This window comes from Cygnus olor, chromosome 4 (assembly GCF_009769625.2).
Source record: "Cygnus olor isolate bCygOlo1 chromosome 4, bCygOlo1.pri.v2, whole genome shotgun sequence".
Lineage (NCBI taxonomy): Eukaryota > Metazoa > Chordata > Aves > Anseriformes > Anatidae > Cygnus > Cygnus olor.
The window spans coordinates 47,567,975-47,584,374 of NC_049172.1; the positions used below are offsets into that span (position 1 = coordinate 47,567,975).

Genomic DNA, 16,400 nt, shown 5'->3' on the forward strand with positions numbered 1-16,400 from the left:
TTAGCAGCTGGCTAATTGGGGCTGAAATAGGTTGTATCGCCCTTGCTTTACTCACAGCCTTCATGAAAACACAGGACAGAGTGTGTTTTTAAAATATATAATAAAAACACTGTTGCTCCTTTGCAGTAGGCAAAATGACAGAAGTGTTACCAGCAGGGCCAAAGAGCCACTTGGTTTTGAGAAGCCTGAGAAAAACACAGAGCTTCACACCTCAAAGAGCGTCGCCATGTGACCTGCGAGCTGTGCTGGCTGACCTCCACGCAGTCCTGCACCCCTCATTTGACAAGGAACCAGAAGGCAGTACAAAAAATCAGGCTGGTATGTGGAAACACATTGTTTTATAGCTCCAACCCCTCTTGTCTCAAGCCTAGTTCTGTTTTCAGGTACAGCTGTGAAATTTAAGCAGATGATGGAGCCTCAATGCTTTTCACATCAGCCTCTCACATGATTCCATTTCCCTACAAATGGGACCAAACAAAAGAGGCTCAGTCCCAGTGCTCTCACATCAGAATGCCACTAAGGCAAAGGCACGATGAGGGTTGTAACTGTGGAACGGTGACAGTATACTGATGGGCACAGTCTAGATAAGCCATTAACTAAATGGACTTGAAAATCTGATGTTATCCAGATAACATCCGTGATGTTATCTCATGGCGTGAACACATGGGAACAGACACCAGGCATATTTAACTAAATATTTATTTTTTACAAGCAAAAGGCCATAAATAACAAAGGAAAAACTCTTAATTAGGAAACATATGTAGCAATCAACACATTAGAAAAATCTTCCGTTTAAGTTACAGGCACTTATTACAATCAGTCTGGTTGTACGATGATGTACCTACACATTAATTACACATAAATAACTAGCAGAGTTTCTTTGACATTTGGAAAGGTTACAGTTAGCAGATGAATAGAACCCGTATGGTCTCACTGTGAAGACAGTTAATTACCAGTAATTACAAAGAGGCTTAGATTCCCCCTTCGTTTTCACTTTCTGCTGGACAGAGCTATGAAGAGTGGGGAAAAATACATATGTACAGTTCCCAAAGGGGATTTGGACTATAGCAAGTAAACATCCACCAGTGCAACAGTCAGTTTTACGTGACTCAATATAAATTATGACATTATGCCATACAAAAAAGACATCACTTGTCTAAGGTTGCCAGCACATGTCTAAGGTGGACATCGCTGCCTGCGGACATCCCGAGCCCCACCAGCAGCGTGCCGATGCTGCAGCCTGGCAAAGTTCACGCGTTGAAAGGCGGCAGGGTGGTTGCTGGAAGTCTCCTCGCGCTACGCCTCTCAGCAAGGATTTAAAGGCAGAAAATGAGTAGGACACTTAAAACTGGGCTTTAAGTGCATCCAGACACCACGGCGTTAAATAAAGGTGCCAAGCCCAGGCACGGAGTCTCAGGAGGCGTCGTCCACTGAGGGCTGAAGACGAGAGCGTCGCAGGAGCCCCTTCCCCATCAATTCTGCTCCGAGCTGCAAACCAGGGGCCAGGAGCTCAGCAGGGCCAGTCCTGGTCCTGGTCCCATCCCATCCCATCCCATCCCATCCCGTTGTACCTGCGGAGGAGCCTGGTGACCAGCAGCTGCACCCAGGGCGCCGAGGGGCTCAGGCACAGCGTCCTGCCCGCCTTCGTTGTGGCTCTGCAGGGTGAGGGGGGACTCAGGAGGGGCTCTGCGAGCCGGGGGACCCCGGGACGGGGACAGGGACAGGGACTTGGCACTTACATCACCTCGGGCACGGCGCAGTGCGGCCCCGCGGGGACGAGCTCCAGCCCGGCCAGGCGCCGCGGGGGGATCACCTCCGTCACAGCCTGCACGCAGCGGCACCGCAGCTCCCCGGCCAGCGGCGCACCTGGGGCGGGGGGCACGGCCTCAGCGAGGCTCTGGGGCCGTCCCCCCCGCCCCTCGTCCCCTGTCCCCCATCCCCTGACCCCCGTAAGCTACGTCCCCGCTGCTCTCACCCCGGCAGAGCGCGGCGCTGGCGGCTAGGAGCAGGAGCAGGAGGTGCGGGCTCATGGCTCGGAATGCCATCGGAGGTGCCACGGAGCCGCCTGAGCCGCCCCGCTGCCTGCCCCTGCTTTTATGCCCCGGCCGGGAGCTGCCGGGGGTTTTCCCCGGCGTGGAGGGGGGCCGGGTTCACCGCTTTCGGGGCAGGAATCCCGGGGGCTGGGCGGGACAGGGCTCCCCGTCCATCCCCTCCGTCCCTTCCGTCCCCTTCGTCCCCTCCGTCCACAGGGGCCTCCAGGGGCTGGAGCTCGCCTTGCTGGCGACCTCTCGCCTTCACCCAGGGGGGACTTTTCCCCCTGCTCACCCCTTTCTGCACCTGCCGTTTGAAGGGTGCAAAGCGGTGTTGCCTGCAGATAGGTGGCACTCGCGTTTGCATACCTAAAATCCCCTCCTGCAAGCTTCTACTCCGCTTCTCTGCAGATAGGTCCCTCTCGGTGTTCAGTACACTCAACAAATTTTGCTAACTTCTGCCCTGAAGCAGCGAAAAAGCAGCATTCTGGGAGTTTTTAAAAGGAATTAGATGCTATTTAGATTTATTTATTTATAGATTTAGTTAGAGATATAAAAACATTGGCAATTAGCTTTGACGTGAAATATCACTTTGCAGGGTTTCGTTTTGTTTTGTTTGCAGCTGATGCTTTTTTCTCTTTTCCATGAATGTTTGTGAACAGACTTCAGCAAAGTGAATTGTTCCAGAATTGCTGCCATGGGTTTTGCTCCAACAGCTCACAGTTTATCTAGTTTATCAGCTCTAGTTTATCTCTAGAGCTGCTGGTATTTTTGTACCATTTGTTGCTTTGGTTCAGGACACAGTTATGGCTATACAAGCATTAAAGATTTGTAAGGGTGTTCTTTGATCTCCCTCCCCTTGCAGTGTTCTAATCTCTATTTATTAAATAAATAAATTCTTTGCTGGGGAATATACATCTACAACTTGAAGCACTAAAGCAAGATCCCATAAAAACAAATTTCAGCACAACATTCCTGGTTTATACAGAAGAGATTTGCTCATGAATCATTATTAGACTGACCTGAGATCAAGCATGTTATAGTGGCTATTTTGAATTGGCTTGACTTGATTTTCAGGGGAAAATGGGTATTGTTTCCTTATAAGAAGACTCACTACAGAGGTTGCTTCTTGCAGCTGAGATACATAGGTTACATTTATTTTTTTTAAGTGACTAGCCAAGTATGCATTTTAATGACAGTAATAGGACAGAGTAGGAATTAGCTGCAGGTAAAGCTATACTGGTGGGGATGCCAACATGGAAAGCAAAATAAAGTGATTATTAAAGTCACAAGGATCACAGTACAGCAATCCCATTAGAAAATTTCCTGTCTGAAAACAAAGCCAAGCTCAGGACTGAAAGCAGGTGGGATGCAGCAGAGGGAAGAGCCCTAGTGAGCCGATTGAGGGGACAAGGGGTACACAGAGGCTCTCTCCTGAGCTCTGTCCTCTTTGCAGCCCAGATGGCTTGTGCAGCTCCTCGTTCAGTCCCACAGGAGACCAGAAGTGCAGGAAGATTGCACGTCATAACCAAATGGTGATTGCCCCATGTAGGCAGGAAATATCTAATGACTAATTTGCACCCCTTTCCAATGGAAAGGGGCGCAAATGGTAATGTCATCTTTTTGGGCTGGCGGCTTTTAGCTGAGTCTTAGAAGGAAATTACATGCTCAAGATCTCTCTGTCCAGCTCTGTCATTCCCTGCTTCCCCAGCCTCACCCCTCCAGTAAAGTCTGTCTCACTTGGCCAACCTCAGGAAGATTTGTCTAAGAGCTGTAGGTCTGCGGGCTCCAATCAATCAAGCTGATGCGAGTCGGTGTCGTGTAAAGGTGGGAGGGTGAGCCAAGCCAGCGCTGCCATTAAGGGAGAAGTGCAGCGTCAGTCGTGCTCCCTGCCTTGCCAGCTGGCCAGTCTGTCCACTCCTGCCTGCAGCCAGCGCATAGCTTGGCCTGCCTGCCTCCCGCCCAGCTGCTTCGGCGTCCCCAGAGCATGAGCACAGCTGGGGAAATGTTGGGGCACTTACACAGGCACAGGGAGAAAGGGAGCAGCCGTGGACACAAAGAGGACCCATAGTCTGTAGAGGGCATAGGGGTTGCATGAGGTCCAGTGGGTGTTGCATTGGGTGGGTTGGAGGAAATACCTCTTTAAATCTGGGCCTGTTACTGCCCGTGAGTCACGGAACGCCATCTCTTTTTTTAGTTTAGTGAATTAGTTTTAATGAGGATGAATTCTCCACTGATGTGTGTATGAAATTCAGCATAACTGATGCATCGTAACTGTGGCTTCAGGCCTCGTAGCAGAGGTGCTCTTCCAGGCTGTATTTTTGTGACCTCTTTTAAGTAGCAGTAGTAATAATAGACCCCAGTGAACAGTGTTGTATGTGTTTTTTTGTTTGTTTGTTTGTTTGTTTGTTTTGTTTTGTTTTGTTTTTTCCAAGCCAGTAGAATATCAACTGAGGAGTTTGGAGCCTTTGAGAGGCAGGGGACATGTTTTTCTCAAAAACTAGAGAGATTGCTAAAGAAAACAATAAAAACACAGCTGTTAAGATGACACTAATGAACACAGATTTTAATTGCATATGCATGTTGGTAGGAACACATGCATTTCAGCCATGTTAATCTGCAGCAAGCCAGTCCCCTAGCCCACCCTTGTATCCCCGTGTGTGTCCGTAAGTGGTTTTCGCCTACGCGTAGCCTTTGCGAGCTGAACAGCGCGCTGTTACCAGGAAGAAGGATTTGCCCAGCTGTAGCCAACTGAGGCAATAAACAGTTAGGATGATGCACGGATAATCCAGTGCAGGTCACTGAAGCTTTCATCAGAAGATCCTGCTCTGAATAAACGCAGAGAGCAGATCTGTTGAGTAAGAAATTGTCACAGTCAGATTACATGTTGTTCTTGGACCGTACACATGAGTAAGGACAGTTTACGTGACAGTGCTTGGATTTATGCTTGGATGACTGTCCACAATATCTGAACCGTCAGGCTCATTCCACAGTGGTTACTGCTGGGGAAATTCCAGAAGAAGTCTCCAGGGGTCTGAAGCGTGAGGCTGTTTTGGATGCAGAGCAGCAATGTGTGAAATTCAGCAACCAGCTCTCCCAGAGAGTCGTGTGCTGAAATGAGCAGTAGTCAGAGGTTGTGAGCATGCCGAGGTGCAGGGGGCAATACAGCACTTGATCCTGTGAGTCAGGACATACACAAACAGGCCCGGTGCCCATGAAATGGGGATCTTTGGGAGTTCTCCAGGAGCCAAAACTATCTGCATGAGCAAGGCTTTGTACCTGTAGATTTCCAGATCACCTTTAGCTGCCTTCCGTGTGAACGTGGGTAGACTCTTTTCAGTCCAGATAACACTGGGCTGCAGATGAGCCCTCTTGGATTCTGCCTTTTCCTCTTGGTCCCCTCTCTGTCCTTGGCACATTTCCTTTTACAAGGAAAGAAAAGACAGGAAACAGAGAATCATGTCAGCCAGAATTCAGAAAGCCAGGTTCTTCCCTGCCTCTTGCCTCTTTCATTATGGATCCATCATGCCTTGGCTACAGGTGTATGGCCAAGTGAGATGTTAACACTATCATTTAAAATAATGATCTATAGCAAACTGATGGTCAGTATTTTCTTAGCTCTATTCCTGGTCTTCAACTGTTTTTAACACTTTGGAGTTTTGGGGTCTTCATTTGTTTCCTAACAGAGTTAGAGGTTCTCCTTTTCCTGTTCTCCGTGGTGGCAATAAAAGCATGAACAAACACACAGTGTTAATAGCTGCAAAGGAATGTACTTATATTACTCAAGCATTACCTTAGCAAATACAAATGCTTGGCTTCGACATCAATTCGTCCGGTAATCATTTCTCCATTGTACAGTTTCAAGTTGCAATTTACCCCTTTAAGGTAACTACCGGGATTGCAGTTACTGCCACACTTGGACCTCGCTTTGTGTGACCCTTACACATGCAAGTGTTTCAAAAGTGTGTAAACTGTCTGGTTCTGGGAATTCATACCCAACATATAAGGGCAAGAGAGGCTTCGTTCTGAGGCTGGGAGCAGTTTGTTCAAGGGAACACTTGCCTACCTCACCCTGAGGGGGAAGAAACCCTGGCTTTTCGGTGGCAGGCTTCATCCTGGATGAAGGCTACAATTTGGTGACACCCTTCCCCTGGAGCTGTTCATCTGGTAAGCTCTGGAAGTCATCATAAGTCCCAAAAGGTTTTATGAGTTCATTTTGGCCTTGCAAACAGCTGAAAATGCTGCAAATTGTGCAAACTTCCTGTGCGTTTTTGCCCTTGGTTCTGTAAAAGCATCAGGAGCAACTCTTTGCTCGGAAGGTGGAGAGGATCTCTTGCTGTGGGCTTTTAGGCCCTGCTTGCCTGTCATTAGCAACCAGGTTTTTTGATTGCAGGGGCAGGTTTGTGGTTTGCACGGTAATTCAGGTATAACTACACTGAATACATCTCTGGATGCTGCTGCTTGCTGTCTGACTCTAACATCTGAGAGCAGGACTTGTACTTTGGCAGTGGCTTGTACAGGCGTGGTACAGCGCCTCCTGCAACAGCTGGTGGTTGTTCCAGAAAGGATGTGGCACCAGCAACAGCCACTGACACTCGTACGCTGCCACTCTGCTGATACTTTCTAGGTGTTAACATTTTGTAGTGGTGGGTATGAATATGTGAGTTAAAAACGGAACCATTCACCCAACCAAAAAAAAAAAAAAAAAAGAAACACCAGGAAAAAAGAAGGAAGAGGAAAAAAATTACCCCTATCCCAAACCTGGGTTTTAATCCAATTAAGTTTTTGGGTTCAGTGGAGCTGAGTAATGCTTGCGGGTGCTTTGGATAGCTGTGGTCTTTGGGCTGAAATTATGACATCAGTTGAGGAACCGAATGTGCGCTCATGTGAAAAAGGGGACAGTTGTTGGAATCATCCCAAAATCTTTGAAGGTTTCTCTTACGACATGCATACTTTGATGCTCTGTTACTTTCATTGGTTGTGTTGCAATGAAGGGAAAAAAAGAAGCTGTATTTAACTTATAGGCTAGAAGATATCGAAGCTGTTATCTCAGGGAATACTTTCTTAAAACACTTTTGAGCGCTACATACATGTTTATTCTTCAGCCTACTTGGTGGCAGTGGTAAAATCAATTACCTTGTTCCCAGCAACAAACGATGCCTGCTACTTAGTTCAAAGGAAGGAAAGATAATCTTGGTAAGTTTGCATGATTCTTGGTGAATTATGCAAAGTATTATACAAAACAGAAAGAGGGAAGGGTATTCATTTCAGACGGTTAGAGGGAGGAGTTTAGAGAAGGACGTGTTTGGAGGGAAAGTATTAATAACGTTTTTGATAACTAAGATCACCCCTGAGGTTACTTCCCAGTTATCTTATCAATGGCTGTCTTCCCCATCGTCTTGCTTATCATATCAGGAGCACACACAGAGGGCAGAAAAGTAAGAAAGCTGCAGGGAGTCTGTGACAAAGAGGCTATTGAAAAAAGTAACTTCTGATCTGCTTGCAATTCAGCATTTTTACCTTTAGTTTTCTTCTAAATAGCCTAAATTCCCCCAAAACCCAATTGATCAGGACACTGAAAAGAATCATTTCACTTATCCCTAAATACTGTGTTGCTGTGAGATCAGAGTAGCTTAGTTTATATAAGCAGTTTCCCATTAGCATTTGAATATACGCTTGCATTTGACAAAAAACGTGCATTCTAGTGAAGTTTTTCAGTTTGTTTGAATCCATCAGCACGCTTTCCCTTTGCAGGGCTCCAGCTGTATTCATGGTATGCATCATTTGAGACAAACTACTCAGTACCTGTCACTGAGAACTCACTCTTAGAGTCCTTACAGTTCGAAACACTTACTCTGTTTCTTTTAGTAGCCACTTTAGTATCAGAAGACACTTGCATGTTCTTCACATCCTTTCCTCCAAGTAGGAACAGTATTATGAGGTTTTTTCAACACGGACATTTATCTGCAGGATTTGGCCTGCCAGAAGGCCAACTGTGCGCAGACAGATTTACAGTTCTTTCCCACGCTTCTTTCTCAATCTAGTCCCCTGATGATTTCAGTGAAAGATGTGGGTATGCAAAAAAACACTTTTTGTGTGTGTGTGTGTGATGTTAATCTTAACAAGGAGTGAAAGTTTCACAACTACAGTGTTCAGTATGAATCAGCTACAATGTCAGTTTTCTTTGGCTCTCTTCCAGTGAAAACTGGGTTCATGGTGGGCAATGCTCATGTGAATTGCCTTTTTTTTGTAGAATGACATCTTTGCTGTCAGAGGTGAAGTACCAGAGGGGAGCGAGAAAGAAGCAGCAGACTTGAGAGCTGTACCCCTAAACCCCAGATAAATGTGGTTAAGGCAGCGTTATGCTCTCCACCTCTCACAATAGCAGTCTGAGTACTCTGGGACTCCACCTGTCTTAACTTTCTGGAAAACGAATTAGTAGAAAGTTAAGTTGATAGAATTTTGACAACAGAAATGTAGTGAATCAGCAAATGTTATTGTTGTCGTCATTACTGGTCTGCTGCTGTCAGTGTCTGACTTAGTCATCCACGCACGAGCCCGGATTGCTGCGCATTTATCGGTTATTGATCATTCAAACACAAAGCTTTTGGGGTGTCAGACTTCCTGACAAGTCACTCACTCTTCTTTATTTGTGTTGGGTAACACAAATTGAGGCTGTGGTTCACATCTGTCTGGAGAAGGTGCAATACGAGGTCCTTTTAATGAAAATTCACACAGAGGATTGTGCTCGATTTTAAGCATGTCCTTTCACTTCCAGCTGCATTATGATGTCTTCATACTTCTCCCAGATTCCACACAGCACAACGAGGTGGAAATGAAATCTTCGCTCTGCTGTTCTGCTTGCAAATGTATTGAACAGTTGTTCTGATTTGGAATAAGGAAGTAAGAGTATGCAGGTTATGTTCAGACTTCATTAGCACCCATTTCACGCTGCTGTCATTATGTTATGGTGCTGGGTGAAGCCCAAACTCAAGCTGTCCTGAGGCATGATTTATATCCTTACTGACTGATGTTCAGTAAGCTCTTAAAAGTGATGGCATATGCCATCTCCTGCACCCGTGTTTCATCCTGCAAAGGCAGGTGCTTCACTTTCCTCAGGAGCTGTTGAGCTTTTCCAGCAGCGGATCAAAGCACAGGTATGCAGACATGAAATGGGACATGAACCTAGATTTCATTCAACTGTTTAGCCACCTCTATGTCCAGGTATGATGAGTAATTCTTCTCCCTGAGCACCTGCTACTGTCTCAGCAGCAAAACCTTTCAGGGAGTCGGTGCCAGGCTGCTTAGTGAAGCAGTTAGCGCAGCGGTGCCAGCTGAGCAAGGTACCACCACTGTCATGCTTGTACTTGGATTTAGGAATAATACTGGGAACATAACAGTGCAGTTTGCAACTTGTTGGTGGGTTGTCCCATTTTTATTAATTTTTTGATAGGGGGTAAGATTTACCCTGACCACAGTTTTTAATTTTATTTATTTCTATGCAAAAAGTAACAAAAAATGTTAATAAAAACTACAGGCTGGATGAAATTTTACTTTGGAGGAAACCTTAGACTTGGGCTTTGGGTTGTTCAGTCAGTACTGTTCCTAACCATAGGCATTAGCATCTGCATCTGATGCAAAAGAAATTCGGAAACCTGGGCAATTCAGTTCAAGAGCTCCTTTCGTTGGCAAAAATGCTGAGTAAGCATGGTGCTGACCATTGAAGTGCTTCCCTTTTTCTCTCAGCCACTATAATGATTTTGCAATAAAAATAACCCCAAAATAAATCTTGTGAAACATGAAGAGAAACCTATCAGACTGCACCTCCAGACTTGTTTGGGGATTTGGCCAATTCTACAGACCTTCAAATTTCTCCTTGTAGTGGCAATCCCCTTCTCACTGAGTTAAATTAACTTTTTCATTTTTTTTATTTTTATTATTATTATTTATTTGGGTTCAGTTTCAGACCTGGAGCTGTAAGTTTATTGCAAGCAATTTGTCTGTGTGTTAGTTCAGGTTCAAAAGCATCAGCATGCTTACACATCAGTGGAGTCCGAACAAACAGCAGAGAGGTGCTTTCTTCTCTTCCACTGAGCTTTCTCCAATGGGGCAAGTACCTTGAGCAAACCAAAAGCTCTCAAGGGATTGCCACTAGCCTCACCTTGCTGCAAAATGTCTTTTCTTTTGGCTGTCAGACCCATTTGTCAGTATGCAGTTTAGAGCATGGTGGGAAGATGGATGGAAGCTGTCACAGCATCTGCCACTGGAGATGATGGTAAGAAACCTTTCAGAGTGTCAGACTAGGTAGGATGTCCTGTTTCCTACATTGATAGCATGCTTGATCTCATCACTCACGTCCTTGTACTGATGGTGGGGTAACTCCACAGTTTTTGGTCTTCAATATACAATCAGTGAACAAACTCCTGTAGTTCTTTAGCTGATGTCTGAACTAGATTGTGGGAATGGTCCTCAAGCCTCTCAGCTTTGTCCCCTTGCTTTGGGATCTCTATATCCTGAGATGCCAGGAATTTTTTCTTTCTTGCTTTTGGCGTTGGCTTGTGTTGCTTAACCACACAAGTTACAACACTTCTTGTAATGGCCTTTTTCACAATGCCAGCCTTAAAACATAGATCAGCTGTTGCATTACTGTGAATGTCCTTCATTTTTCTAATGACTCTGTAATGTTCTGACTCTGATGAGGATTCACTTTTCCTCAAATAGCTGAGATAGAACTGGACTTACAAGGCATAGCAATTAGCTTTCTTTTTCTGTGGTGATGGCTGCCGTTTCTTTCACTGCAAAGACTGAGGACCCAAGTCCTACAGTAAATTTAACAATATTTTATAGTGTCATTACCTTCTTTCAGTGCTTTTCATCTTTCCCTATAAGAATCCAATAGAGTACCCCAAATTTGTCCATTATCACTTTACCCCAAAGGATACATCAGTCTCCAGATTTGTATGCTTCTTTGTGTCCTGCTAGCATTGACATTGCTTTGGGCGGCTCAGACTGGATTCTTCATAGCACTGAATAACATGATCTCTTTTCTGGGAGCAAAGTCTGCTGCCATGTCCAAACTGAGCTGCTTAACTTTGCTTCTAGAAGCTCCCTTCAGTTCTTCTCAAGCATTCACATAGACAAAGACTCCAAGCTTAGCGAAGGACATATTATAGAGAGAAAAGTTGTGTATTGGGTGCAGGCAGCCTCTCATTTTGAGACCTCTGTAGACCAGAAAGAGGACCAAAAGCTATTATAAGTGTCTGGTCTTATCCAAATGGGACAGTTCTCCATCCTAGAGAGGGACTTCCATTGTGATGTCTTCCACCAGTACCTTAGATCTGGTGATTTTGAAACGCACAAACAAAAATACTGTCCCATACATTTTTGAGGGGAGGATCACTTTGCCTCTCTCCTCCTTAATTTCTGCACCATTCTGGACTGGCAAGTCTGCAGCTAGCCTTCTCCCACAGAGCAAATCTTTAATGTTTGCTGTTCCAAAAATGTTTTCATATCTAACCATACATATCTTCTAGATTTCTGTGGAAGACTTCCAGCCTCAGTTTTGGAACATCATGGCTTATTTTGAACCTTCTCCATCTCTTGGATGTCCTAGTCTCCCTTTCTTTCGATTTTATTTTAATTCCTTCTATTTTTTTCCAGCCACCCTCCACACACACACATTTGCCCATCTCCTTTGCTTATCTTATCTTTTTCCACAAGGGATCCTAGATGGCAGTGTATCTTCTTTGAAAACTGAATCTGCTTCTCATAGCAGCAGCATCCTTTTTTGTTATTTGTACTAAATCAAATGTTGGGGTTCAAAGTGCCTTTTCAGTCTGAAGAAAAGATAGATTTGTTGATAGAACTAGATTTTTTTTTAATGTAATCCCATAAATTTATTATAACGAACAAAACATTCCTTTCTTGAGGAGCTGAAGGCCAGATTTATTTTCCCCACTTCAAATTCCCTTTGTCCAGTAGATGCCAAAAGCCCTGTCCTGGTGTTCTTCCCACTGAACTAATTCCATCTGTGCTGGGCTCTTCTGTCTGGGAGCTTAGTGCGTGCTTGCCCCCTGTCATCCCTGCCCTTCCCCATTGACATGCCACGGGCAGGAATTATTGATGCAAACCCATGTGCTGAGCCAGGATCAGCCAGCCGGGCTGTGAAGTGATGGTGTGTGGCTCTAACAAAATGCTGGCACGTCTCTTGTTGAGTCACAGGAGGACTGCATGGGCCAAAAACAACTTTTTTTTTTTTTTTTTGGCTTAATGTTTGGAGCCTACTCTGCACTACAAACCAGATCTTTGAGGCATGTCTCCCAGCCTTTCTTTGTGATCCTATTTTCTGGGCATTTCTGTATTCTCGTGTCCTGTATTTGGATTACAAGAGGTGTGAGTTTGCAATCAGCTGATTACCTACATAATTGCACCTTAAGCCCTGTATAGTCTGGAGGTATTGCCATTTCCCCCACTAAACATGGGGACAGGACTGTTGAACTCCAATGGGTTTGCCTCTAAGGGAGGACAAGCAGTGTCTTCCTGTCAACACCCCACACTGGCTTTTTTCAGCATGTTTGCTCTAATAGGCATGAGTTTCCCACCAGTGGGGAACAACAATTAGACCAAACCAAGAACCCAAAACGTCTCCAGCCAAACATTTGTTTAATGACACCCTGCATTTGTGCAGGCAGTCTCTGAGAGTTTGCACACATCGCATCAAAGAAGCTGTTGGCTGGAGTGGCAAACTGCTGGGTGGAAGGGTTTTGTGTTGTTTGAGCTCCAGTGGGACACTGTTACGTATCCTGCAGGGCTGTCTCCTGCCCAGTTGTACAGTTCCTTTTCTGTTAGGCACCAAGCGTGGAGCCATAAGCTATTAATTCCAGGCAGTGTCTTGTGTAATAATTCAGTGAAAGGTAAATGCTAGTGGAGGATCTTGTTTCATTTTTAGTTACTCTTTCTGTGTTCACCTACACTGAACACACACCTAATAAAAAGCTGCCTGTCTCTGCAGAAGTCTGAGCAAGAAGTGGTCTGCCTCCCTACTTAGTTCTTTCTAGTAGGAGGAATGGCCCGCAAACATCAACTTCCGAGCTGCACAATCCCCACCATTTTTCTGAGATCCTACTGGGTAGATCCTGTGGTACCTGACAAGCCTGCAGCAAATAGATATATTCCCCCAAATGTACATCTGTAAGATCCTGTCAGCTTCCCGAGAACTCTAGCTTGCTTGGAAGAATTCAGCTGTGCTCTTGTTTATGAAGAGCTGAGGTCTGGAAAAACTGTAAATGCTACTTAAACAAATTACAGATGCACACAAACAAACATAGTTGCCAAATCCCCAGCAGCATGACAACTGTGACAGTATCCTGTGGATAAGTTAAAATAAATTTTATGTGCTTTACAGCATTTCAGGATGAGAGTGACAACTGCAGCTAATGGCATTTTCTAACTGGAAGAAAACATGTTTTAGGTGTTCCCATCTCAGCAGATAAAAATTAGATGCAGATTATATTAGACGGGATAAAAACAGACTGCCTTGTTGTAAAGTACTGAAAAAAATTGGCTCATCTTCTTGTTTCCAGATGCAAAACACAGCTGAGTGCACTCATGAGATCTTCACTGTTCTCAAATATTCTGCTTATCTATAAATACACAGACTGTATTTCCTTGTGCAATATTTGATCTCCAACAATGCTGCAAACTATATTTAACTTCTAAACTACTTACCCCACGTGACCTCAGAAAAACAGAAGATCGGTTTTTTAAAAGTTTTTTTTCAATGTCTTCAAAATTCCTTTCTTCTGGAATTCTAAATCCATGTTGTTGCTTATAAAACTCCTATAACATTTCATTATCCAGTAGATAGTCAAGGTCCAAGGGGTTTCTGAGGGTCAGATCCACAAGCAGGATTTTCATAATTTTCATAATTTTCATAGGGCTTGTTTTGAGGTACACAGTCATTCTCTTTCACTGACTCTGAGTCCATGTGCTTAGGTTTCTGGATCCCAAGGCCATGTGCATAAGTTAGTTTTTGGATTCCCCCTCAAAATTTCCCTCCATAGTTCACTGTAGGAACTGCAGAAAATCTACTGGGAGCTGAAAATAACCACCCTTCACTGATCCAAGTGGCAGACCTAAATTCTGGGTTCAGGGGGTAAATTTGGGAAACAGGAGAAAGTCAACATGAAGTCAGATATTGCTTTGATTAAATTGTTTCTCTTGTAAAGATAGCACAATGTTGTTTTTGCCTGAATGCAAATACCAAAACTATGCTTGCACTATTCTTTCCAGACAGCAATTAGCCTGTATTTCCAGTGCTCTTCTTGTCAGGATATACCTCCTTGGTTGTATCCTGCTTCATTTCCATCTCCAACTTTGTTTCCCTAGTATATGGGAAAGAGAAGTTTTCCAACCTGGCGCCTGATTCTGCTCCCTGTGTGTCGAGGTTTCCTTCCCATGAAGATCAGGATGTGGCAGAGGATGACAGAAACCCACATGTTGTCCTGACAGGGAGACAGGGTGCAGCTGGGTCATCTGCGCAGCTCCAAGAGCTGGGAAGTGGTCTCAAACCTAACATTTTAGATGGAGCTGCTGGAAATGACTATTAGTCTGGCTTTCATCAATCAGCAGTGACCCTTTACTTACATATGCTTTTCATATGTCATTGTTTTGCATAGTGTAATGTGCTTTTGTTGCTAATTTTTTCATCTGGAAAACATTGTACTTGTTCATAAAATTATTACTAATGAAGGACAGCAATTGTATCTATTAGTTTCAGTATGATTTCACCTTAACCCATGACACTCTATGTCCTGTCCTTTGTTATCTGATCCAGTATCTCAGAAGCCACAGGGAGTTGTGGTTGGAATTTTGGTGGCGTGAGTGTATACTATTCTTATCATCCTTCTGCCATTCCTCGCAGTGGATCCATACCTGGACATTCCCCTTTATTCTTTATTCATACCAGTTTTAATGTGGATATTACAAGTCTCTTCAGTGTGAGGCAACCAGTGCTTTATGGACACATGCTGAAGAAATCTTCATACCCATCTAGAACTCTCTGCAGATTATTTAAGTCTATGATAGCCATTTCTCACATATTGCTTCTGTGGCATTTGCAGGGCTAACCACGGTAATTACAAGAGCCATTGGCATAGCAGGTATAAAGAGCAGCCCAGGCCCAGTCTCAGGACTTGTTAAGGATGGAACAGACCCAGAATGCGCTTGTTTCAGGAAGGCAGGTATATACTTAGAGGCTAATTCTTGCACGGATGCCAGATGTCTGTGGATTAACTAATCCAAACAAGTCTTCTCATTAAGCAAGATTTGTCATTTGAAAATAAATATTCCAGAGACATAGTTCATGTGTTCAACAATCTCGCTGAAAAGCTAGAGAAAGGTTCCCGTCCTTGAAATATGTGCACTAGATCCACATATCAGGCTACTCCTGAGGCAGCACATGCAGTTTCCAACCTGGCGTGTTAGTCTGAGATGCTTTGCTTTTGGTTTATATTAGTATGTTGGGCGGTCAGGGATTCCTAATTCTGTGGGAAAATATGCCATCTCTATAGCTGTGTAGAAGCTGCAGATGGGAGGAGCCTCAGGTAGGAGAAGTAAAAATATCTGCTTCTGCAGAAAGGTCACGGATGGCTATTATCAAATTAGCATATCATGGTAATTTTGCCAAACAAGGTACTGTAGTTGCCCTATTTCCTCCGAGAGTGTATGACACCACAGAAGATAGCTCAGAAGAAGCAGAGCTGCCCCTTGATATTTGTCCTCAACAAATTACTGTGAGAAGGTGGGAAACCCAAGAGGTGAAGGGGAGATTTAAAGAAACTATTTGAAAATAAAAAGGAGAAAAAGGAAGTGGGATGTTTTCCAGCTGTCCTTGTCCTGTCAGGACGTCACTAAAATTTTGGCTTCAGTGGTTCCTCTGCAGTGACACATGGGATTTGAAGACCGATCTCCCAGTCTCTTCGACAACTACACCTCTGGGGAAGCTACGTCATGAATGGCTTTGTGGAAGAGGAATTATATTTCAATGTCAGCCTACATTGCTGGTATTTTTTATAACTAAGATGAAAACAGAAAGCTTTTTATAATGAAAAAACAACTGAATAAGAAGGCTGAGAGAAGAAAAAACATCACTGTAAATATGCAGTAATTTAAATTCTTTGCTAAAGGTAGGCAATTGGGTTGAAAAACAGCACAGAATCAAAAAAATTGCAGCTGCTCTTCAATCTTACAGCTGTCCTTGATCTGAGAAGAACAGCTGCCTTGGTCTGAACTGGGAATGGTTCTGAGGGGACCTCAAAAGACCATTTTTGCTCGTGCAGAATGCACATCCACCTTGTGCTGAGCAGTGGG

At 44.3% G+C, this 16,400-nt stretch overlaps 2 protein-coding genes across 3 annotated transcripts in view; one reads left to right on the plus strand and one right to left on the minus strand.

Moving 5' to 3' along the window:
• Nucleotides 1-683: 683 nt before the first annotated feature.
• On the minus strand, nucleotides 684-2,133 carry LOC121070224 (growth-regulated alpha protein-like). 2 transcript variants are annotated; one of them, XM_040557052.1, is made up of 4 exons: nucleotides 1,976-2,133; nucleotides 1,745-1,866; nucleotides 1,572-1,655; nucleotides 684-1,488 (listed from the first exon to the last, which is right to left on the minus strand). In XM_040557052.1, exons 1-4 carry the CDS (start codon nucleotides 2,043-2,045, stop codon nucleotides 1,414-1,416), a joined length of 351 nt encoding a protein of 116 aa, XP_040412986.1. In that variant the 5' UTR covers nucleotides 2,046-2,133; the 3' UTR covers nucleotides 684-1,413. The 2 variants fall into 2 exon arrangements, with proteins under 2 accessions (XP_040412986.1, XP_040412987.1); XM_040557053.1 differs by having other exon boundaries at nucleotides 1,740-1,866.
• A 3,932-nt stretch (nucleotides 2,134-6,065) lies between these two features.
• RASSF6 (Ras association domain family member 6) overlaps nucleotides 6,066-16,400 on the plus strand; it is a 93,758-nt gene continuing 83,423 nt past the window's right edge. The window contains exon 1 of the mRNA XM_040557061.1: nucleotides 6,066-6,197. The gene's annotated coding sequence lies outside the window, so the exon portion shown is untranslated. The remainder of the gene's footprint in view (nucleotides 6,198-16,400) is intronic.